The following is a 25,243-nucleotide window of genomic DNA, read 5'->3' as shown; positions in this document are numbered from 1 at the left end:
TGGTGAGGACATTCAGTGACTTGCCCAAGGCCCCAAGAGGGAAGCTGACCTCTCTGGGGCTTGACCTATCCTCTCCCTCCCAGGCCGGCATGATACGCTGTAGCCCTGACACCCTTTCTCACCCCCTTGCTTTCCTTCTCTCTCGCACCCAAAGGCACCTCAACTCAGCTGTGCCGCACAATGTCTTCCTGTGAGTCAAGGCCGGTCACCTCCGCCCTGAAACAGCAGAATGCGGCAGTTCACTCAGACGCCTGGAGTGGACCTCAGCACGTGGGCTGTCCTGGTTGACAGGTGGGCCTGAGGGGGAAGGACCTGATCCAGAGTGAAAAACACAAGAAAAGTTACAATGGAGGAAAGACACAGGGCGTCCTCCAGTGACAGGGAGCAAGCCACCGAGAGAAGCCGGTGACAGGTGGGAGACAAGTGATAGAGGCCCCGGTTTCCCTCAGCAAGCAAGTGGGAGCCGTGATGGTTGTAGCGCAGAGGAGTAGTGGGTTTGGATGCATGTAGCAGCCTGTACGTAAGGGGACGTGGAGGAGGTGTGTGCTTGTATTAGCCTTTCTCTAAAGCTGTGTCTGGGTGACAGAAGGGAGGGGTGGAGGGGAAGGGAGGACCCAGAGGCAGCAGATTAGAAGTGCTCCTTACGATGGCACCCTTCTGTACCCCCTCCCTCCCATCGGTGCTTTCTGAACACCCAGAAACTTGCCAGGGGCTGAGGGACATACGGGGCTGCCCTGGGGAAGCCTGCTGAGGCTCCAGGCAGGCAGGGCGCAGACTGGTGGCTGCAGACTCAGCCTCGAGGTGCAGTGAAGGCGGCTGAAACCAGGCCGCCCACAGGATGTTGGAAACCGCAGGGGCCTGGAGGTATCTGTCACCTAAAAGAGGCCGAGAGGCACCCTCTGCTCCTCCTCTCACAACTCAGAGTGGATGGGACCTGAGCATGAGGGGACAGCCTCTTCCGCGGGGATCTCAGGGAACGTCCAGAAGTCAGCACTTCCCTGCCAACACCTTTCCTCTCCAGCTCCTTCCACCAGACAGGGCTGGTCCCTGGGCTCCCCCTGCCGGCTCCTCTGTGAGAAGCTGGGGGGGCTTTCTCCTGACTCGTGGGGTGCTTGTGTGAGTGGGACAGAGTCTCCCTGGTTGTTCTCACTCCGGGGCTTTCTGTCCACCCAGAGCTGTGGTTAGCCGACAGGCAGTAGCCTGGGCCCTTCCCAACTCAGTGAAGGCTTGAGACTTCCTGCCCGTAAGGGCGGGGCCTTGCTGGGGTTGTGCAGGTCCCTGGGGCCCTCTTGCCTGGGCCCTGCTAGAGCTGGGTGGTGGTTCTCTTTTTAAATTTTTTGTTCATTCTCACCCGAGGATATCTATCTGTTCCATTGCTTTTTCAGAGAGAATGGAGGGGAGGAAAAGAGAAACATCAATGTGAGAGATACATCACACATTGACTCCCACACCCACCCCCGCCAGGGGCCGGTGGCAAACCTGCAACCTAGATACATGCCCCTGACCTGGAGGGAATGGAACTCGTGACCCTTCAGTTCGCAGGCCAACGCTCTAACCACTGAGAAAACTGGCCGGGGCTCTCTTTTTTAAAAATGTTTTTATTGATTTTAAAGAGGAAGGGAGAGGGATAGATAGAACCATTTATGAGAAAGAGATATCGATAGGCTGCCTCCTGCATGCCCCCCATGGGAGACTGAGCCTGTAGGAATCGAACCGGGGACTTCTTGGTTCATGGGTTGATGCTCAACCATTAAGCCACACTGGCTGGGCTGGTGGTTCTTTTACTTATTTTTTATGTTATGATTCTTTTTACTTTTTTTGTTTGCTAATTTATTTTTTTAATTGCTTAAAATATTACAAAGAGTAGTGCATTTGTCTTTTTTTTCCCCCCTTGACCTTCCCCCCAGCCTCTCCTACCCGCCCAGTGTCTTGTGTCCATTGGTTATGCTTATATGCATGCATACAAGTCCTTTGGTTGATCTCTTACCCCCTCCCCCCAACCCTGAAGTATTATATATGTACCCTTCTCCCCTCCCCCATTGACCACTTCTAACCTGCCTCCACCCCCAGCCCCTGCCCTAAGCCTTCACCACCCTATTGTCTGTGTCCATGGGTTACACATGTATATATATGTACAAGTTCTTTGGTTGACCTCTTCCCACCCTGGTGGTTCTCTTTTAATTGTCTTGCGTGATGGTGCCCTGGCCGTGGCTGGGCCACAGGAAGTGGGACAGGCCCAGGAGATCGTCACGTCACAGCGAAGTGTGGGTGTCGCAGTTTCATAGCAGCGAACGTTCTGCTCCAGGCTCAGCATGCTTTCTTCATGGCAGGGCAGAGCTTCTGAAGGGAACCCTGCACCACCGTCCACCACAAGACCCGTCACTGGTCTGGCTCCTCCAGCTGCTGCAGGCGCTGGGAGAGGGCAGCTGTCGCCACTGCTTCCCTTTCCAAACCGGCTGGCCCCGATTTCCCCGGGCCTGAGCCGGTCTGGTTTCTATGGAAAGGTCAAGGTTCTTTCCCTGGATGCCGACTGTTCCCTGTTGTGGAGGTTTCTATATTACAGTGGCTGGTTTTTAACCCCGTTTCTGCTTTGCACAAAGGTTCAAGCTCCTGACCCCTGCTGGCTTCTGGGGGGCACGCCACACAAACCCAGCTGACCAGGGTGTTGGGTCACAAGGCCTTGGGCGTTTTACCTCTTTTCATCTCTCCCCCGACATCTTATCAACCTGGAGCTGGTAACGCTCTGAGTCTGGGATGCCTTCCCAGGAGTGAGGGCTCCCTGGCGCCTCTCTCAGGGGAGCTCACCCAAAGCTGCACCTCCAGGTCCATGGTCTCTATCACGGAGCAGTGAAGCTGAGTAAGGATCTCGTCGCCTCCTACCTTCCTAACTCCATCTTACTTCTCTCAAACAGTCTATACAGGGGAGAGAGGTCCGGCTCTTCATGTAAGAAACAGGTGGTTCCTTCTAAAACAGGCCAGACTCCATCTTGAATCTGATCAAAGCAGCCTCTGCCAGTAGCTGTATGACCTGAGCCCAGGTGTCCCTCTAATCGCCTGCCTCTGTCCTTCCTCTCCACCTGGTCACAAACCAGGACACAATGTGTGTTCAAGGAACCCCGTTTCACCTCCCTGATGCTGCATGTCTGAGGCCCAGCTCACAAACCCCCCTCTAGGAAGCTGTCCCTTCAGGCCACCTGAGCACTGACGCTCATGCCGGGCACAGGACAGGCGCGTCTGTCTCCTCCCTTGTCCCCCTCCCTCCCAGGACCCTGCACCAGGCAAGGGCAGGCCTCACAAACTCATCCAATTAAGATGTAGATTCTGACTCAGTGGGTCTGGCAGCCTTAACCTGTATCTGTGACAAAGTCCAGGTGAGGCTACTGAGCTTGGGCCTCCTTTGAGCATCAAGGCTGGAGCTCAGCACCTGGTAATGGCCCTTAATGTGGCTGTATGGACAGAATTGAAGCGAAATGGGGGGCCAGAAGGCCTGGGTTACCCCCTGAGATAAAGAACAGGCTCAAAGGCCGCCTGCAGACATGCTTCGGGGACAGCAGGGAGCTGTGGGTGATGCTCATGGCAGTTTCCCTCCTTATTTTTCTAGAGTGGAGAAGTTAGGTTTTCATAAAGCATTTTTGTTTTTATTGCACATCATATAAAATGGACTACACTGTATTTAAAACAGACAAGACGTTCACAAGGATACAGAGACCCAAACTCTTCTTTTCCAGGCCTTACCTGTGCCTCACTGCTCCTGAGGTCGGAGGCAGCTTTAACACACACCAGCCAAACCAGGTCACAAAGAACATGCTTGTTCTGGGGACTTCAGAGCCGTGCTGGGCCCTTCTGCACTGGCCAGTTTGGAGACTGCTGGTGACAATACAGGTGTCTGGGCAGAATGGTTGTTGCCAGCAGAGTACCTGGGGCATGGCAGGGTGGGAGGCCTGTGGACTCCTGGTCTGCTGGTGGAGGCTGGGATTACAGAACCAGTGCTGAGAAGGAAGATGGACAGGGCAGACTGGACTTGGGTATCCATGTCAGGAATGGACATACTGCAGCTGATGGGTGTAGAGAGCAAAAGATGTGCCAAGTCAGGCCTCAACCTGGCCAGCCGGCAGAGGCCCTTCTGAAACACACACTGGCCCAATAGGGTTAAAGGGAGATAAATAATGGGCACTGATAGAGGGAGGAGGCCAGGGGCCCTAAATCCAGTGGGTGACACGCTCTGAATACCACCCCAGGAAACGAGTGGAAAGGAAGCTGATCCACGTTGGTCATCATTTTCACAGAGGGATCAGATATGGTCCCAAGGCCCAGAAATGTTTGTGGAGGCCTGGCTGGCTGAAGGGGCCGCAGACCTTCAGAGGCTGCTGACGGGCATGGGTGGGGAGCGGCGGACAGGACCGTCAGTTCTGCCTCTTTTTTTCTTGCCCGGGGGCTGCCGCCTCTTCCTCTCGAACTTTTCCTTCCGGGCCGTAGCGGTGGTGAAGGTGATACAGTGGGCGTCCAGGAAATCCAGCAGCTTCCTCGTGGCCATGCGGATGCCCTGCTGCTTCAGCTCCGCCTGCAGCTCCGCCAGCTCAAAGGGCTGGTACAGCAGGACCTTGCGGTAGAGTGCTGGTGTGGAGCGGATGTAGCGCCTCACTGCCTCTTCCGTGGCCACTGCCTGGACAGCCGCCTGTGAAGCACTGACCCCCTCCTCACCCTCCTCCTCTTCTCCTGCAGACTCAAAGGCTGCTCCAAACTCACAGGAAGAACTGAAAAGAACCAGGTATTACTATTTTGCGGCACCCCTTCCCGTCAGTCCCCCAAGACCAGGAGCCTATTTGAAGAAAGAAGTATTTCTCTGTCCCCTGTGGAGCTGGTGCATGGCATGGATGAACCCCCAGTGCTGGGTCCCTGGCACTCTAGCTGCTGGCCTGAGCAGGATCTTGTCCTCAACCAGAAACTTCCATCGATGGCAGCAGGCCCCCGTCAAGAAGGCATGCTGAGCTGGCCCCACTCCAGGGAGCACCTTGCAGGTTGAGGATGTGGGAGCTTCAGAGGACTGCTCAGGGGACTGCCTTTGAAACCCACCTGGGTTTTCTGTCCTTCAAACCAAGAAGACACTGGGGCTTGTGAACATCCGCCATTAGGCATTACTTGTGCCAATGCTCAGACCCACTGGTCAAAGGACCTAGGAAGCCACTGGCCCTGTCCTTTGACCTGCTTACCTCTGTGAGCTGAATGAGCTGTCACTGCTGTCCACAGAGGTGGCTGTGGATTCCTGGGAGGCCGGGAGCTGGGCGTCACCATCAGGGCCTAGAGGCACCTCTTTGGCTGGTGACATCCCGGGGATACTTCCGCCAGGCTGCTTCCGATGTCGGGGACCCTTGGTCTTAGCTGGTCCCTTGGGCCTTCGGGGAATAGGGTCAGACGTGGCCTGCAGCCTGGCATGGCCAGCTGCCCTTGAAGCTTTGGAGGTCTTGGTGGCATGGGTCTGGCTGCGAGGAGCCTTTAGGGGTGCCTGTGAGGATTGGCTCTCGTCCTCGGAGTCTGACTCCAGCGTTTGGTGAGTGTACTGGAATATTTCCTTCAGTTTTAGGACCATCTGGCGTTTGGGCAGAGGGCGTACCCCAAACCTGAATGGAGAAACAGTTGAACTTCAGCAAAGAGCAAACAATTTTCAACAAATAATTAATTTCATGGTGTAACTGAAATCTTAAATGCCTGACTTTTATGAGCATTCAGAGGTTAGTGTCTATCCTGTGTGCCAATTGACCTTACTCTGAAGAGTATTCCAAAAGGGCCATTCCCCATGTGCTGAACAATGGTGGTGGTGATGACTTCCCTGGACCCAGTGTGAAGAGCAGCATTCACTACAACAGGATGGTTTTGATGTTATTTTAAAAAATCATGTCTCCTTACTTAGACTGTTAAGGCCACCCATCTCCACCCACACGACATACGGAGACCTGTCACCTGATGGGTAACCTGGAGGAGCCTCATTTCTTAGCTTCTTAGGGCCTGGGTAATTGGAGAACAGCATGTGGAGAGCTGGTAGGCACACACGCCTTCCTCCCCCCGCGCCCCCCCCACACACAGCGGCCGCCACATCAGAGCCCAGGGTGGATCTGGTGATGGGTCCTACATCTCACAACCTCGCTAGGCCTGGTCCCTCGCAGGAAGGAGGGGCCACTAATGAGCAAGCTTTCAAGAACACGACCAACCTGTCCAGTTCCTTCTTTAGTACTGGGGTCTCCATGATGGAATACCGTGGCATTGGCGTTATGGGCACTTTTGGGGGCAAGTTCTTCCTCCGATTAGCACCTTCCATAAAACAAACAAACAAACAAACAAATAAAATAAGGCACAGTCCAAAAAGAAAAAAAAAGAAAAAAAGAAACACGTGTTTTAGTAGGAGGGACCTGGGTTTACCTTTTCTGACCCTATTGATGTAACCAAGAGAAAGATGTACTTGAAGAAAGCCCAGTCCATTTGCTCCGTAAGAGCAGTTCTGTCCACCCCCTCACAGTCTGACTCTGGCATCATGTCTTCCTGTTAGAAAGCATCACCGGCACATGATAAGGGCCATGGCGACCTTGTGCAATGCCGATGCTGAGTGAACGGGGCAGAAGCATATGAGTGGTTGCCACAGGCTGGCGTGACAGGGCAATGGCAGTGTCTGCTATAAGTACAGGGTTTATTTCTGGGGTGATAAAAACGTTCTATGGCTCAGTGGTTGAGCATCAACTTATGAACCAGAAGGTCATGGTTAGATTCCTGGTCAGGGCACATGCCTGAGTTATGGCTTGATCCCTATGTGGGGCGTGCAGGAGGCAGCCGATCAATGATTCTCTCTAATCATTGATGTTTCTATCTTTCTCTTCCTTTCCCTTCCTCTCTGAAATCAATAAAAAAAATATATTTTAAAAAAATGTTCTGGGATTAGTGGTGATGGTTGCAGAATATTGTGAACATACTAAAAACCACTGAATGGTACATTTTAAAGGGTGAATTTTATGGTATGTGAAAATGTCTCTATAAAGCTGTTATTTTAAAAAAGAAATGGGTATTTAAAAGATAAATGTGACAATTAGGAAAAAATGGACTTTGATTCTATCCTTTTTATGAGCATGGAGCCCTCTGAGGCTCCAATAAACTCAACAGGCTTTCTCCTGAAAAAATGCACATTTTAATATATAATTTTGGAGAGTTTGTCACCTCAAATTCAGATTAAGGCCCTTAGTCTAAAGTGTATTACAGCTGTTCTCATGGCATCACCTGGGAACTGGTTAGAAATGCAAATTCTTGGTCGTACCCCAGACCTCCTGAAGCGGAAACTCTGGGGTGGGGCCTGGCCACTTGTTTTTGAAGCTCTCCAGGGAATTCAGATGCCCACTCAAGGCTGAAAGTGCTGGTCAACGATGCCCAATTGGTCTAGGATTTTTAAAGAGGAAATGAAACATCGGGTTCAAGGCAGATGCTCTGTCCATAAGCTCTGCTTCCCTGTTACTAGTCATTGCTCAGTGCCACCCTGCCCTTCCTGGCTCTCCCTGGATCTTCCCGGCTGGGGAAGGAGCAGCACCTCGAGCAGCCTACGCTGGGTGCTTTGACTCCCCTCTATGCCTGCAATGAGCTGGGAAGTGGCATCCTCCACCGAGGCCCATAACAGACCTCTCACAGCCCCATCTGTTGTTTTTAAATTGAGATGAAATTCACATAACAACATTTTAAAGTAATTCAGTGGCATTTGGTGTATTCAGTGTTGTGCAACCACCACCTCTATCTAGTTGCAAAATGCTTTAATCCCCCCAGAGGAAATTCTGTAGCCACAAGCAGTCACCCCCCCACCTCCATTCTCCCTTCTGCTCCTGGCAACCAATAATCCACTTTCTCTCTCTATGGATTTGACTGTTCTGGTTATTTCATATAAATGGAATCATACAGCCCTAACTGGTTTGGCTCAGTGGATAGAGTGTCGGCCTGCGGACTCAAGAGTCCTAGGTTCTATTCCAGTCAAGGGCATGTACCTTGGTTGCGGGCACATCCCCAGTGGGGAGTGTGCAGGAGGCAGCTGATCGATGTTTCTCTCTCATCGATGTTTCTAACTCTCTATCCCTCTCCCGTCCTCTCTGTAAAAAATCAATAAAATATATTTTAAAAAAATAAATGGAATCATACAATATGTAGTCTTTTGTGACTGGCTTCTTTCATTTAACATGTTTTTAAGGTTCATCCATGTTGTAGCATGTGTCAGTGCTTCATTACTTTTCATGGCTGAATAATATTCCATTATTTGGACAGGCCATATTTATATACCTATTCAATAGGTTGAGGGACTTGGGTTGTTTGTTTGTTTGTTTATTTATTTATTTATTTATTTATTTTTGTTAATCCTCACCTGAGGATATCTTTCCATTGATTTTTAGGGAGAGTGGAAGAGAAAAGGAAAGACAGAAACATCGATGTGAAAGAAACACATCAAGAGGCTGCCGCCTGCACGAACCCTGACCAGGGCCCGGGCAGGGAGGAGCCTGCAACCAAGGTATGTGCCCTTGACTGGAATTGAACTGGGACCCTTTGGTCCATAGGCCGATGCTCTATCCACTGAGCCAAAATGGCTAGGGCTCCACCTTTTAGCTATTGTGAATAGAGCTGCTGTGAACATCTGTGTACAAGGATCTGCTTGAGTCCTGGATTTTAGTTCGTTTGGATATATACGTCCGAGTGGAACTGCTGGGTCACAATGGCAATTCTGTGTTTAATTTTGTGAGGTACTGCACTTGCCCAGTCTTAAGGCCTACGCGACACTTGGGCCTCTCAGAGGTGCTGGCTCGGTATTCTGGAGTGGGGTCCATAGGCAGGGGTTTTTAACAAGTGCCCAGGTGAGCTGTAGGGTCCAAGCAAGGTTAGAAAGCTCTGACTTACTGGTTAAGAAGTGTGTGTTTGATAGCAAGCCTGTTCTCCCTCAACTACGGAGAGGATTCTAGAAGGCAAGGAAGGGGCTTGTCACAGGTCAGCAGGCCCTTTCAGCATCGCCACCCCATGTTGTCAGTATTGATTTCCTCCAGGGCCCTCAGTGTAAAAGAATGTAAAACATGAACAACTCTCCCCACTACTCACGTGGCTTTTCTAACCCTTCTGATTTCTGAGCTCGATCATCACTCGGTGTCTGGGCCAGAGAAAGGGCCTCTGGCGACTTCTGTTCTCCTCCATCCCAATCGTCCCAGAGAGCTGAATTCAAGAAGCTCAGCCTGTTGCTCCCAGGGGAGCTGGCCTGAGGGGATTTCTCTTGAGACTTCCTTTGGCCAGTGCAGCTTCCTCGGATGGGAGTGGTACTCAGGAGTGCTGGGGAGTGGCAGTCACCACTGTCTGGGGCTTCCCTGGCCCTGCTGCCTGGGCTACTGGTGCTCAGGGGGCCAGTCCGCTCAAGGTTCAAATTATCAATCGGAATTGGTGAGAGGGGCTCGACATGCCAGCAGCAGTCGTCAGCTGGAATGGGGGGACCGCTGTCCAACGGGGGGCTGCTGCTCGCCTGACGGGAGGCTACCTCCTGCTCATCTTCACTGTCCTCCACCTCCACCACTTCGCTCACTGCGGCCTGACTCGGCAGGCTCGGCCTGGGCAGTGAGCGCTTCTGGAACTGCCCACTGAAATCAGCGAGGCCTCCTGAGGCTGGACAGGGAGCCAGCACAGAAAAGTGCTTGTGGCGCCTAGGGCTGGGGCTGGAAGGGCTTCTGCGATTGACAGAGACCGGGCAGGATGACGATGTCTGATGCACAATTGCTGAAATCTTACTAGCGGCTTTGGGTCCATCCCTGTTTTCTAATGGGGCCCTGGGCTGGAGCTGAGCCATTTCATACGCTGAAGTCCTAGACCCGAGACCCATGATTTGGGTCTGTGATGAGTGTTCGCGGCTTCTGCTGCCGAGTGGGGTGGCAGGTACCAGCCACGAGGTGTCTGCGGTGCTGTCTTCGTCCGGGCTGCTCTCGCGGCTACAGAACAGCTGGGGGGACCCTCTGCCACCCACATAGCCCGGGTTCCTTGTTGGCCGCCCCTCCTCCTGCTGCACTGGGGCCTCTCTCTTTGGTGGGCTTTGGGAAGGTTCCTGATCTGCATCAACATCAATGACAGAGAACAGGTCAGAGAACTTGGGGCAAACTTCTAAAACTTTCCCTTCTTCCAGGGAACCATTAAAAACTGACTTTTTTATTTGTTCTAGCTCTAGCTCCTCATCTGAATCCAATAAAAGGATAACCTCATCTTCTCTGTTCGCGCTGGAGGGAGAATGCTGAGATCCGGAGCTCTGCTGGCCAGGCTTTGCCTGAGTCAGGTCAATGGATGGAGACTTTTCTGGTGAAGTCAGGGCCCCTTTGTTTCTGCATTCCGACACAGAAGCACGATCTCCGCCTTCCTGGCAGCCTGGATGGTTAAATAGCGTGAGGAGGCTCCGGCCCCTCTTTTGCTTTGATGGTGTGTCCTGGGAGGCCACCCTGGAAGCTCTGCCCTGCGATTGGGGCGTCGGTGGGGACATGTCATTTTTTTGATGAGGGTGAGGGTGTGGTTGGCGTGGACTCCTGCCCGGAGCGGGCTGTGAGGGGAAGAAGCATGGCTGTGATGGAGGTGCCTGCCGGCGGGTAGAGCGATGAGAGCTCTGTCCCCGCCTATTGATAGTGCCATTGCCTCTCTTGTGATCACTTGTTATTTGGGATGGTTCAGGGTACCCTCCTGGAGTTGATGAAAAGGGCTGTTCATCATCATCATCAACTGAGTGCATAAAGCGTCCTTCCCTTTCCTCTACCCAGCGGCCCTGTGAGGGGCGAGAGGGGCTGGTGTGATCCAGGGCTGCCCTTGGGGCCTCTGCTTCCTCCTCTCCATCTGAACACTGGCCCTCGAGTGGCAGGAACATGGACTGTCTCTCATTTTTTCTTTTGGCGATGTACTCATCTCTTCCCGGCCCAGACGGTTCCATCTGTTCTGTATTTTCTGACTGTTCTTTAACCTGGACGCTTGCTAGGATTCGCCTAGAACCTGGACTGTCCTCCCCAAACTGGTTAGTTCCTTCTTTGATCTCTGGAGCTCTTTCCCCTTGGAGCAGCTTTCTCTGAGTAGCAGCAAATTCATAAATTTCTTCCATTTCTGCTTCATTGACCTTTTCTCTATCTTCTTCAAGGCCCTCGGATTTCAACAAGGCTTCTGCTTCCTCCTCTTCACCTACCCACATTGACCTCAACAGTTCTTGGAAATTCTCCGCTCTGCTTTCACAATCCTCATCTTCCTTCTCCTCCTGTCTGCCCTCTGAATCCATCACGACAGATGCTTGTTTGCACAGGTGAACAAGCTCACTCACACCAAACCTGCAAGAGGAAACGCCATGCACCGTCACCATCCTACAGAGACTGGTGCTCCCGGCACAGGCAAGGATTGGAGAGGAAGTCCTCACAGGGAGGACAATCACGACTCAGCCCTGGCCTTCTCCCTGCTCTCCTGTGACTACGGTGCATGTCCAACACCCCAAGAACTGTAACACCCCAACACCCCAGGCCACTCAGTTCTCGAAACAGAGACTCAAGAGACTTTCAGGCAGGGCTCACTAACTCCATTGTGCAAACGTAAAGGGGCACATCAGGCTGAGCTGAATAGCAGCTGCTGCTGCTGCAAACCTGGGGAGCACATGCTGCCTTGAAAGGCACCCAAAGCCCTGTGACTGATGCAAACTGAAAGCAGACTAACCTGTCACGGGTCAGCCCAGGCCAATGAGTGCGCCAGCCTCCCACCTGCTTGAAGGTTCTGTGGTCTCATCAGTACATTTAAAACCCTGGAGGCTGAGCCACTGCTTTCCAAAGAATGCATCGGAAGGATGACATGGCCTTGGATGAACACGTTTTATCCCAGAGGCCCTCACACCTTGTCAGCAGGTAGAACACCTTTTATGCTGAACGACTTGCCACCTCCTGAGATGCTGGTGTGGACAAGCTGGGCAGGTGGAAATTCATGGGAGCTGGAATAAACCTCTGTCCATTTTCTGTTTTCTGGGACTTGGGAAAGGGCTGCTGTTGATTGATCTTAGTGGTGGACAATCAGGGAGCAGCAGTGTTTGGGAAGAACTGAGGCCGAGGACCACCCTCTCATCACGCCTCAGTGGCTGAAAGCCACATGACTAGGCAGAGGACTCTTCAGGCAGCCTCGGCTCTGCTGCCAGGGTCCATTTCTCTCCAGACTTCCTATCAACACGCCTTGTTCAAAGTCACCACTGGGCATAAACTTGGGATTAAAAGTGATAGAAAGGACTCAGCCCGGATCCTCCCATGAGCCATCCACCTGATAATCCCTGTCAGTTAATGCCAAAAGCCTCGAAGTAAATGGGAAGAACAATGCGGACCTGCAGGCCAGAGAACTGAGGTCAGGGGTCAGCTGGGGGAGCAGGCCAGGGTCTGCCGTGTAGAGGTAACGCAGGAACGCACGGGCAGCCTCAGCGCTCACATCACTCAGCAGGACACGCTGGGTTCTTAGGTCGCCGTCTTCCACAGCGAAGAATCCTTCACTGTTCACCTGAGGGTGAAATAAAGCATAAAGGTTTACGGACTGGAAGGTCATGACTTGGGACGAAGCAGATGGCCCTGGGTGGGTCCTGTGAGTCTCTACTCTTACAGCCTTAGTCCGGGGATGAGCATTAGCCAGTGTCACTCCATTTTGTTGACCAGAAGTCCTGCAGTTTAAGCTGTAAAACTTCTCTGTTTCAAAATCAAATCAGGGATAGGCGCTCAAGAATCCAGTTGGTTCCCTCTTGACAGACATATCAAAGGCATAGAATTTTCTGAGAGACCAACAGCAGTTTCTTGGATTCCAACAACACAATATTCAAGTCTAACATAAGTCAACACAGAAATGTCTGTCCGCAGCTCACCTTTATAGAGGTCAATTATAAGTCTTCATAATTATGCAAATAGAGGGGAAAACAATTCCGGGGGAGGAGGAAAGGATTTTTATTGAATGGGACAAGAAATCTGTTTCCCAATCCTGAGGTCATTTCCTCAGACCACTTCCTAACCTCAAACATGTCCTCTCCATGGAAGTGTAACCTTATGGCAACAAAGAGGAAAAAAACGTTTAGGGCTGAGTGGGGAGAGCAGGGAGGGAGAGGGGTGGGAGCAGAAATGAGGTAGCTCAGGAGGATAGGAAGACAGGGAGACTGAGCAAAGAGTGATGAGGAAAAGAGGGGCAGAGAGGCAAGGAGAGGGAGAGGGAAACGGGGAGTGGGAGGTCAACGGAGAAAGACAGAGGCTCAAGGGGGACGGCAGGAGCTGCATGGAGGCGCCGCCTGTTCCCCACGCACTTACATACTGAATGAGAAGTGGGCATCGGGCATAAAGCACGAACTTGTGGGCATACAGCACTTCCCCGTTGTCCATCTGAAACTGGACATCACTCAGGTGTGGGTTATTTACCATGGCACCGAAGTCAGCAACCAGCAAACCGACAGAGAGCTGAAACAGGAGGAGAGCCGTCACTTCCATCTGTCACTTGCCTCTCTAACTGTGCAAGTTCCCCAACTGGGATGGTGTAGCGTGGGCAGGCGGACCCTTGCACTCCTCTCAGTAGGGCTCCTACATTAGGTTCCACCTTTAAGTCACTCAAGTGACAGAACAAAACACTAACTTCTCAAATTCTCTATCACACTGAGCTGCCTGGCCTAAAATGGGAAGGACCAGCAAGTGGAGAGGCGTGGCTATGCTAATAAAGATGAAGCTGCAGCAGTGGTGGCTGCTGGGGGCTGTGTGCGCTAGGCCTAGTGTTTCACAAACTCTGCTGTGTGGCCCTGTAAAGAAACTTACCAGCCCGGTGTAACAGACAGGCCCCTTGTCCACATGGTTCAGGGACCCAGCTGAGAGGAGCTCCAAGTCCCTCCTCTATGTGCCACGGTCACCAGAACTTAGTGTGATACTGATATACTAATCAGGTGACAGCCACTCGAAGGAAAACTAACTTCTCACCAATTCATCACCTAAGAGCATGAACTCTTAGGGGGAGGCCAGCCCAGGACCAGCATGTTGGAGGGGCACAGTGAGTCCTGAACGAATGAATAAATGAATGAATGAAACGTTGAGAAACAAATGTACAGAGCAGTTGGTTGAGTGAGGGGATCTCAGAGTAATGGTAGTCCCTCTGGGCTCCCAGTCAAGCAGGCTCCAGGCTTGGCAAATGAGCTGCCCCCATAAGTTCAGTGACAAAAGGGACAAAACCTCATGGTGGAGCCCCGACAGGGGGACAGGCAGCTCCTGTGGGCTCTTGCCGGGCTCAGCTCAAATACCATCAAGGGTACCAGGGGACTCGTACAAAGGCTTGAAGCTGGGACAGGGCCAGGCCCACAGAAAGTTCCTTACCGAAGCCTGGCTGCCCATTTCCAGGCGCTGCTCCTCAGGTGGCAGGACAAACCCAGTCAGTGGAAGGCCACCGGGCAATAGATCCATCCCTGAGAGAAGGATTCACAGGTTGAAAGAACATCACCTCCTGGCAACGTCAGCCTCCAGGGAAAGAGCATCAACTGTGGACTGAGCTGACCCCAAAGGCGCCTGGGAAATTCTTCAGTCAGACTTCTTCAATGAAAGGGATGCCCACAAACCACTCTTACCACTACCCCCTTCCAACACAGAGGGGCACAAGCAGTAAAATAAACAGAATTAGCCCACCAGTCACTCGCTCTGGATAAAGAGCTCTGTCCTTGGTTAAATTTAAGGAAATGGCAATAGACTTACCTGTCTCACATTCACCTTTGAGAACAAAATGAAAACACCTACAGACTGCACTTTCTCCCCATCTTATGGGGATGAGCCAGGGAGCCTCAAAAATGAGCTGCCGTCATGGTCTTGGTCACAGGGAGGCGAGGGCCCACAGGGTGGGGCTGGCCCAGGTGTCCCATCCTGTGTCTCACCTGTGGTCCCCCTTGAGTCAGCAGAACCCGCGCTGCAGGGCAATGGGCTGGCGCTCAGCCCCTCTCTCGCCAAGTCCATGAGGTCCTGCAGGGCCTGGTACTCCCTTTGGCTGGCGGAGGGTGACAGATTCCTGGGACTGGCACTATGGAGGGCAGGTGGCATGCGCATGCCCAGCTGTGGCTGTTCAGACAACACTGGTGGCAGCATGGGCTCCTATGTGAGACCGTGAAAGAAATTGGAAGCCAGAGTGACCACATGACTGCCGTAACAGCTGACACCCAGACGTGAGGGTGCCAGTCATAGCCCAGCACAACCCTGGAAAGCTTTTCTTCATCACCATCTGTCAGCAGGCCTTTCTGTCACAGCGAAGGCCATGCCTGTGGTATCACATCTGCAGAAAGATCCCTGGGGGCCTCCATCTTCCTAATGTCACCTAAATGGTCTCAAGCGAGTGAGTAGACTCTGGGACCACCTGCATCAGGCGGTTCCTGGGCCCCATCACAGGTAGATTCTGTCAGCTCCCTGGGGGCAGAGCCTGGGACTCTGCATTTTAAATAAACTCTCGGGGAACATAATACATTTGGGAACCAGTGATCCTCCCCATTCTTACTAGGAAAGCCATCTAGTGGCTGCAAAGAGAAACAACGCTATGGCTGACACCTCTAGGCTTCCTCCCACCCCGCCCCTCCGAGAACTTTCTGTTCCCTAGCTGTTGATTCCCAGTGTCCTAATCCTGGAGCTCCCAACTCCTCAGAGACTCCCCCGCCCCCCCCAACCCTGCATGTATTCGGAGGGGAGGGCGCACCTTGGTGGACGGCTGGGGCACCATGGGAGGCACCAGGCTTGCCGTATAGAAGGACTCCAGATCCCAGGCTCTGGTCAGGGCGCTGCCCTCCCACAGAAAGTTCTGCTTCCCTTCAGGTGCTTGTAGGCTCCTGCTGGCCTTTGCCAGCTCTTCCTTTAAAAGTCTGCTCGCAGGAAGTGGTGGCGTGCGGGACAATTCTACTTCTTCCTCTGCGAAGAGCTGGGCCACTCGATCCTCAATCTGTCTTCCTGTGGTCTCTGAGTCCTGGACTAACAACTGCGGTGGGGTAAGGGGTACTTTCTTCTTTCGACTCTTCTTCTCTAGAGAGAAACAAGTGACAGTCAATAGCAGTCATCCACGCAGCCTGAGCCCAGTGGCGAACTTCAGCCAGAGGCAGTACGGCAAGGCTCCCGCTGGAGCCACCACTCGTGAGCACACATACCTGCTGACAGTTTTGTCCTCTCAGGAAAAGCAGTTCCCAGCGGGAGCATTGCAGGTGCAACCTTCTGCTCCATCTCGGACCGCGATAGAGCCATGGCCACCAGCAGGTCCTCAGACAGCACCTCAGGCTCATTGACCTTCTGCCTCTTCTGTGGTTCCTTCTTGTTGGGGGCTCCCTTCCGCTTCAGACCTCCAACGTGATTGCTGAAGCTTAAAAGGCAGAAAGGTTAGTGATGGCCAGAGGCTGGGAGTACTTCCTGTTCTGAGGTGGTCCCCACTGGAGCAAAGAGGGCTGGACCTTCTCCTCTGTGGGGGAAAGAGAAAAGGGGCATCAAGTGCCCCGGAGCTCACTTGATCATCCTGTGCCTCACATAAGCTCACACGATCCTGCGCCACAAGTTCAGCACAGTCCGCACTCCAGAGGGTCTGGGTCTTTCTGTGTGATCCTGCCCAGCGAGGTTCTTGGTGGATATACAACACCAGCAGCGGTACTGCACCCCTAGACGTGGTCATACCCTTCTGGTAGAGTCAACACTCGATGGCTCCAAGTCAGCACCCTGGATCCCACCAACTTCTGCCCACTGATACCTCAGATGCCCCTGAGGTGGTCCTGGACATACTGGCCATGGAAGGACCCCTCTCTGCCCAAGGTCTGAAGAACAGGCCTCTCAGCTTGGGCCGCCATCTTGGTCACTGGGCTTAGGGCCAATGTGCAGTAACTCGTTTGGTTCGGAAGAGATTTCCTGAAAGATTTTCTGGCTGAAGAGAACCTAGACTTCCCGCTGCCTCCAGCAGGCTGGGCAAGAGGTGAAGGGTAAAGGTGAGAAAGAAACTAAGGACAACCTCAAGATCACCTTCCCTATGGCTGAAGCGCATTCTGGAAGCACCTCTGGCTTTCACAAAAGCTCGTGCTCTCTGCTGGGCCAGCGATGGTTCCAGAATCCCAGGTATCATCTTAGAACAGCGGTTCTCAACCTGTGGGTCACAACCCCTTTGGCGGTCGAACGACCCTTTCACAGGGGTCGTCTAAGACCATCCTGTATAGCAGATATTTACATTACGATTCATAACAGTAGCAACATTACAGTTATGAAGTAGCAACGAAAATAATTTTATGGTTGGGGGTCACAACATGAGGAAGTGTTTTAAAGGGCCAGAAGGTTGAGAACCACTGTCTTAGACGATCTAAGCGAGCCCTAATTCAGTTCTAATAATCTGGGAACCCTGCACGATAATCACAGCCTCCAAGAGAAAAAGGAACCATCCCAACATACCTGGGCCCGGCCACTGGGTAGGCTGGACCTAAGGCTCTTACGTCTATGCTGCTAGTGCTGAATGCTAAAATGCAGACAGGCTCACCAGTGAAGACTCAGCCTCTGCCCTCCCCATCTCAGCATTGATCCAGCTCACATGGCCAAACCTGTGTGCCAGGCAGTGGCCAGGACAAACAAACCACCCTTAGATTCCCTTTGCTCTTGGCAGCTGTCCAAGGAAAGAAGTCCTAAATCTACAGCAGTCCAGGGCCGATGCTGCCTGTGCTCCCTATAAGGTTAGGGTCTACTCTGGCATCCACAGCAACAGGGGTAATGCAGCGCAAAGCTGACCCTCTGCCACTTGTGTGCCTGTGGTTAGCACACTGAAGACTTGTGTCATCAGCAGGGCCTCCTATTTTAACATTTAAGCATTTAATTCATGCAAATATTTCTAAAGGCCTGTGGTTCTGTCTCACTAACTCTTTGAACTATGCTGAGCAATTTTATATTAATAGTATGAAAATCAGTCTACTGAGATGGAAGCAAGGCTGTTCTACACATGAAACAGATGTAGTAAAGTGAATTACTGAATTCTTAGCTGCTCCAGAGGGCACTGGCTGCAGGATCCTGGGAATAGAAAACTCTCGGGAGGAAGGACCTTAAGGAAAACAGTCCACAGACACACCCACACCCACACAGACCATTTCAAAGCCACCTGGGATGCAGAATTTGTCCCCTACTCAATTCCGGTGGAAACTGTGATTTCCACCTACGTTTCATTTCCAGAATCTATTGTCCCACAACAATACATAAGGCTTTATTTTATTTTTAAAACAAAGCAGAATACTTCTTTGATTTTCTTCCTTTTCATTTGACTCACCTCGATGTCTGTGCTAGTGTGCTGCAGGTCCCCTCAGGCTGAGCTGTTTGCAGCCGCACAGCCTGGAGCAGGAGCTGGGTGTCAACCTCCATCTTCACTGCACACTGTTTCAAGTGACTGATTCTGCCCTTTGAGGTGAGAAATGGCTTGCCACAAATTGGGCATTCAGGGACCTGAGGTGCACAAGGTCTCAGTGCCTTTTCAGCCTCATCCAAGCACCTGAAGGAAGACAATAAACACCGGAGAACCACCTTCCCTGGTAATGTGGACTGAAGCAAACATGGATCCACATGCACATGAACACGCTGTGGGCCAAACCTTGTTCCCCCAAAGCCAGTCCCTCCACACAGCCTGTAGTCAGCCTCCTGACATAGAATTTAGGTGTCTGTTAGCAAAGGTGACCGACGAAAGCCAGGACAGATGAAACATAAGAGTCACCAAATGATCCAGCAATTCCACTCCTACGTATACGCCCAAAAAAACTGAAAACATACTTAAGCAAACACATGAAATGCATGTTCACAGCAGCTCTGTCCGCAAGGTCTAAACCAGCCGTGGGCAAACTACGGCCCGCGGGCCGGATCCGGCCCGTTTGAAATGAATAAAACTAAAAAAAAAAAAGACCGTACCCTTTTATGTAATGATGTTTACTTTGAATTTATATTAGTTCACACAAACACTCCATCCATGCTTTTGTTCCGGCCTCCGGTCCAGTTTAAGAACCCATTGTGGCCCTCGAGTCAAAAAGTTTGCCCACCCCTGGTAAAACGGTAGCAACAACCCAAATGTCAATCAATGGATGAGCAGATAAACAAGATGTAGTCTCCCCATAGAGTAGAATATCATTCAGCCATGAAAAAAAAAGAACACAACACTGACACATGCTACAACATGGATGACCCTTACAAACACAATGCTGAGTGAATCCAGACACACAAGGCCACATAGTATTTGATTCCATTCTGTCCAGAACAGGAAAACTGATAGACAGAAAGCAGATTAGTGGTTTCCAGAGGCTGGGGCGGGGAGGGTTCAATGGAGAGCAAGTGCTAATGGGTACAAGTTTTCCTTTTGGGGTGATGAAAATATTCTAAAATTGATTAGAATAGTTACCTAACTGTGAACATTACTAAATGAAAGCCATTGAATTAATTATTCACTCTAAGTGGGTGAATTGTATGATACGTGAATTATATCTCAACAAAGCTGTTAAAAAATAAAAAGCAAGGGCAGGCTGACATGAACACTGAAGTGCTACTGTCACAGGAAGGTATCTGACTCCCACTAGCCCAGGGGTGGGCAAACTTTTTGACTCGAAGGCCACAATGGGTTCTTAAACTGGACCGGAGGGCCGGAACAAAAGCATGGATGGAGTGTTTGTGTGAACTAATATAAATTCAAAGTAAACATCATTACATAAAAGGGTACGGTCTTTTTTTTTTTTTTTAGTTTTATTCATTTCAAACGGGCCGGATCTGGCCAGCGGGCCGTAGTTTGCCCATGGCTGCACTAGGCCATAGGAGCCCCTGGCTCTGGTCCCGCCCACAGGAAAGGTGACAGCTGAGCTGCCCTTACCGGTTCACATGCTGCTCCCTTCGGGTCACGTTCATAGCAGAGAGGTTCTTTTGACAGATCTGGCAGAAGAACAACCCCTTCTCCTCCAGACTGTCGTCGGACGCGGTGGCTCCTTCCTGCCCAAACTCCTGCTGCAGGGCCAAGGCCACTGCAGTGTCGCTTTCTGTGGCAGGAGGCCAGGGCCCAGACCCTGTGGAGAGGACAAGGATCCATGAGGATGAGCTCATCCTCAGACCTCGGCACATCTGTCAGGTCTCACAGCACTGACACTGGGTGTAACGTGGAGAAACTAGACTCCACACGACTCTGCCTCATGCCAGGCACCATCCAGTCAAATGGGGCACTGAACGGGGCTCCTAGAATAAGACTTCTCAAACTCTAATGTGTGTAAAACTCACCTGGGAACTTTGCTAAAATGAAAGTTCACATTACAAAGGTCCAGGCGGAGCCCAAGGTCCTGCATTTCTAACAATCCCCAGGCGAGGCCAATACTGGTCGTCCAGGACCACTCTGAGTATCAGGTCCTAAAGAACTTTCCTTTCATTTTTCTCATTTCTGCTAAAGTCAGCTGCTTTGGACATGCCAGGTTTACAGGGCTTCTATTCCAACAAATCTAAGTTTTCAAAGTTCAACCTTTCCTACTGCTATGACTCTGGCTGCCCACTCTGGGAGAACCAGGTCAGAGAGAAATGCCTAGAGATCGTGCCCAAGGTCGCGTGTCCGCCTCTGCGGCCCTCTATCACTCTGCCGTTGCTGAAGCAAACCCTGGGTGTTCATGAGGGACGGGCCCTGAAAACTTCATAAATCCCCAATTCTGGAATGCTACTAACGGCCTAGCACTCTTCCCACCGAAGCCAGGAAAGCATCATGCTTTCTTTTGGTGCCATGTATATGTACATGTACATGTGTATGTATATATATGTGTGCATATATATATATTTTTAGCAAAGCAGTGGCTTCTCTCTCCTGAGCATTATTGGGTATTATATGAAGATATATGGAAGCAACTGAGTCACATGTAGGGGAGGTGCTGGGTTCACACACTGGCTGAGCAACTCCTCTGCACCCCTTGGGTGTTCAAGGACTGATGCCATGGCAGATGTGACCCTGCTACCTGTGTGGACCATTGGGGTAGCCAGAGAATCATCAGTGTTTCTAAGGTGAAATCTGCAAGTGCAGTACCAAGAGACTATATGCTCCTTAGCTCATAGGTCTGTCAGTACAGTTTCTTCCTATTTATTTTCCTTTTGTATATTTTCATCAGAGATGAGGATTCATATTGTTTAGGGGATAAAGAATGGAATCACCGGATATTATGTGCTTCTTGGTTGGTATAATATGCAGGGTACAACACCTGCAAAGCACTGTTGCCAAACTGTTTAACCTGGAGCCCATGAGACCTCTAGTTTACTCGGTGCAATGCAACAGAGGGGTTGCATGAATGGGTTAAATGACATCATGTAGAAACAATCAAGCCAATCCAGAAAGTGGTAAATTTAAAAAGACAACTCTCCTGGACTCTTCAAAAAGTATCATTTTAAAAACCCAGCTCTAGCTGGTTTTCTCAGTGGTTAGACCTCTGGCCCGTAGGTTCAATTCTGGTCAAGGGCATATACCTCAGTTGCAGGCTTGATCCTGGCCCCAGTGGGGCATGTGCAGGAGGCAACCAATAGGGAGTGCCCCTCTCACATTGATGTTTCTCTCTCTGTCTCTCCCCCTCCCTTCCACTCTCTGAAAATCAATGGAAAAAATATCCTTGGGTGAGGATTAAACAACAACAAAACCAAGACAAAGGGACTGTCCTAGAGTTCAGACCTTAACAGACTATTGGCTATAGCCATATGCAGTGTGTGAACTTATAGTTCTAACAAATCATTGGAAACCAGCTACAAAAACTATCCTTGGGACAACTGGGGAATTGGATACCAGGCAATATTAGGAAATTAGGTGTGACCATGGTATCTATATATATAAAAGGCTAATATGCAACATGTCCCCTTGGAAGTTAGACCGGGAGTTTGATCACTCGCTATGACATGCGCTGACCACCAGGGAGCGGTGCAGAATGAAGGAAGGCCCCGATCAGCCCTGATCGCAGGCCAGGCCTAGGAACCCTACCCATGCATGAATTTCGTGCACTGGGCCTCTAGTTGTGATTATAAAGGAGAACCTAGGGGTAAAGTGTCATGATGTATTTAACTTACTTTCATATAGTACAGAAGAAGCACATATATTTATAGAGACATAAAAAATATATGGCAAAATGTTAATAATTGTTAAATTTAAGCTGAGGATATAAAGAGTTTGCTGTAATATATTTTCAATATGAAAAAAATTAAAAATTAGAACAAGAGGAAGAGGTACCTTGTCAAAGAAACTGAGTGAGAAATGACCCAAGAGACCCTTTGTTCTCTGACTAGATGACACGAAATGGCAAAGGTAGAAAGCCAGGCAAGCCCACCCTCAGCAGAAACACAATGAAGGTTGGTTTCTTCCTACTCCCTTTCTTCCAGAGTTAGAACTTACGCCTGTTGGGAAGACAGAAAACTCCTGTCATACCGTTCCCCACCATTATCGCCTCTCGAGGGTCCTTTGGAACGTTCTCCTCAAGTGCAGGCTGGAGGGAGCACCCTTCTGAAGCATGTTTCAAACGTGCGGGATCTGCTCTCTTGAACTGCTGCATTCGCTGTAGGACCATCTCAGCCGCCCGGGGTTTGGAGGGACTTGGCACCGTAGCAGTCTGACAGGGAGGAGGCTGGGAGTCACCATTAGGAGCAGCATCTGCAGAGGAAAATATTCACATGTGTCTGTTCTAGATGGAGAAACAAAAGACTCTTCCTCCGAATACAGGTCAGACCCAAGTTTCAAAGGGGTCTTTTAGCAACTAGTTTAGGTTTAACTCTCAAGTGTGAATAGGACTGAGTGTTGGTAACCTCACTGTTTATGGTAATACCAATGTACCTGTCATAAAGATCTGTGGCAGGAAAGGGAATGAAGAGTGACTGCTAATGAGCACAGGGTCTATTTTGGGGTGATGAATATGCTCTAAAATTAGGTAGTGGTGATGGTTGCACAACTCTGTACATATTAAAACCACTGAACTGTATACTTTAAAGGAATAAATTTTATAGAATATGGTTATCTATTAAACTGTTATTAAAGAAATATTAATGAGAAACATTTATATCTTTCTAGGTCAGAAGTTCTCCTTTAAGTTGGTGTCCACAGAGGCCTCCAGTGGGGATCCGTCAAGTCCCTGAAGTTATACATCAATTTTGCAGGTATTTGTGGGGTGCAGTTTTCTGGGGGAATCATGCATACCTTCACTAGACTCTCAGAGGGAGCATGAGGGACAAACAACATTTTAGCAACATTACTGACGCCTTACAACAGTCTCTGTGAGCCAAGTCTTTACCACCACTCCACTGAGAGGTCATGCTGACTATACTGGGTAAAAATACCATTGAAATCAGGAAGTGAAGGTGAGAAAAATATAGAAACACAATGCAGGTGCCCAAAGACCTAATGCTATATTATCTATGCAAGGCTGGTTTTCAGCTTTGCGTGAAGAATGTATGCTGAGCATATGGTTTAGTACATCAAGGGCAGGAGAGTAAGAAAGCTACAAACTGCCCCTCCTACCCAAAAAAAGGAAAAATGCTGTTTGGAGGAGAAAGGAAGGACTGAAGATTCTCCAGAAACATATGGTACCCACTGTGGAACGAATTCAAGAAAATGGAAGCAGCAGCATTATTTTCATGTTCATGTAACTCATGTCAACTACGTAATGTAAACATTAATAGGGAATGAGAGAGAAGAGGGCCCAACCACAATCATGCGGAAAACTCACACAGAGCTTATGTTTTTATGACTATCATTTAAAACAGGAGTCGGCAAACGATGGTCCTCAGGCTGCTGCCTGTTTTAGTAAATGAAGTTTTGTTGGAACACAGTTCATTTACTTACTAAGTAATTGTCTAGGGCAGTGGTTGGCAAACTCATTAGTCAACAGAGCCACATATCAACAGTACGACGACTGAAATTTCTTTTGAGAGCCAAATTTTTTAAACTTAAACTATATAGGTAGGTACACTGTTATTAACTTAATTAGGGTACTCCTAAGGCTTAGGAAGAGCCACACTCAAGGGGCCAAAGAGCCGCAGTCTGCCGACCACGGGTCTAGGGAGTTGAGGAGTGACAGAGACCATATGGCTTGCAAAGCCAAAATATTTACTACATGGCCCTTTGCAGAAAATTTCCCAGCTCTTGGTTTAAAATAGTACAAATCACCTCTGGTTTTCTCTGTGGAAGTTCTGGCAATGTTTCTGGCGGGGTTACCTGTCTGGGTGCTCCAAGCACTCTTCCAGAGCACGGCAGAGGCAAGCACACTTCCCTCTCCATTTTCAGAGGGGGCTGGTTCACTCTCCTGCCACTTGGCTACCCCTTGCTTTTTTGTCCTTGTGGCTTGGCTACCAGATCGAGTTTTCCTCTCCCTGGGGCCTTGAAGGGTTTTGCTCTTGGTAGCAGTTGGTTTGCTTGTTAGCTGAGTGATGTTTGAGGACTTTTTTGTCTTCCTTTCCCCTGACACTTCCTTGGTGCCATTCTTTTTCACCCTTTGTAAAAAACTGGCACAGAGTTCCTTAAAGTCATCATCTGACTCATCCATCATCTGACCAGTGTTAAGGCTTCCAGGCTTGTTTTCAGAGGAGTGAGGGTCAATCTGGGGGTCCAAGAGTGAGCCTAGCTGGGCCTCATTCGGAATCCCAGCTTCATTAGGGTTCCTCTTTAATTCTCACTGAGATACCTGGAGAGTTTGCAAAATTGAATAAAAAGTACTGTTTTTCCCTCCATAATGATTTAAAATGTCTTTCTTCAAATTGCGCCTGTGTTAAGCAGCATCTTTAAAGCTTCCCTCTGTTAGAGTTCACATTTGAGAGGTTTTATTGTCCAATAGATGCCTCTGAGATAGAATACATATGAACCTGTTGCTCAGGTGATTCTTCAGTATCTCCATGGTGATAAAGAACATTTGGTTTATTTAATTTCACATCTGTGGAAAAACAAAAGCATATAAGTATAATTAGACAGATATTGTCATTTTATGCCATTTCTTCCAGGAGCATGTGGAGTATAGGAGTATCAATACCCCTGTCAATACTCAGGTACAGCCTGATTAACACAGAGCCATCATCTTATAAGACATCACAACCCAACCCAAGAGGTGTGAGGGTGGGAGCGGGGGGATGTCTAGAAATCTATCAAAGCATGTTCTTTCACAGGCAGAAAACCTTGGGCATCTTGAAAGAGTATTGTTTTTGCTGAAATCTGGGGGATGAATTCCATGAAGGGCAGTCACCACAAAAACATGATGATTCCC

General features: G+C 50.1%; 1 protein-coding gene across 2 annotated transcripts; it reads right to left on the bottom strand.

Annotated features, from left to right (window-relative positions):
* Positions 1-3,619: 3,619 nt before the first annotated feature.
* SLX4 (SLX4 structure-specific endonuclease subunit) lies at positions 3,620-24,751 on the bottom strand. 2 transcript variants are annotated; one of them, XM_081089229.1, is made up of 14 exons: positions 24,205-24,751; positions 22,426-22,647; positions 19,867-20,056; positions 18,292-18,510; positions 16,160-16,368; positions 15,718-16,037; positions 14,912-15,125; positions 14,364-14,452; positions 13,320-13,466; positions 12,362-12,531; positions 9,103-11,336; positions 6,207-6,306; positions 5,211-5,618; positions 3,620-4,754 (listed from the first exon to the last, which is right to left on the bottom strand). In XM_081089229.1, the coding sequence occupies exons 1-14, from the start codon at positions 24,533-24,535 to the stop codon at positions 4,358-4,360; spliced, it is 5,250 nt and encodes a 1,749-aa protein (XP_080945355.1). In that variant the 5' UTR covers positions 24,536-24,751; the 3' UTR covers positions 3,620-4,357. The 2 variants fall into 2 exon arrangements, with proteins under 2 accessions (XP_080945355.1, XP_080945354.1); XM_081089228.1 differs by having other exon boundaries at positions 22,393-22,647; positions 24,205-24,632.
* Between the last annotated feature and the right edge of the window lie 492 nt (positions 24,752-25,243).

Source organism: Myotis nattereri (genome assembly GCF_964212035.1).
Source record: "Myotis nattereri genome assembly, chromosome: 4".
Classification (NCBI taxonomy): Eukaryota; Metazoa; Chordata; class Mammalia; order Chiroptera; family Vespertilionidae; genus Myotis; species Myotis nattereri.
This window is presented reverse-complemented; position numbering and strand designations above follow the sequence as displayed.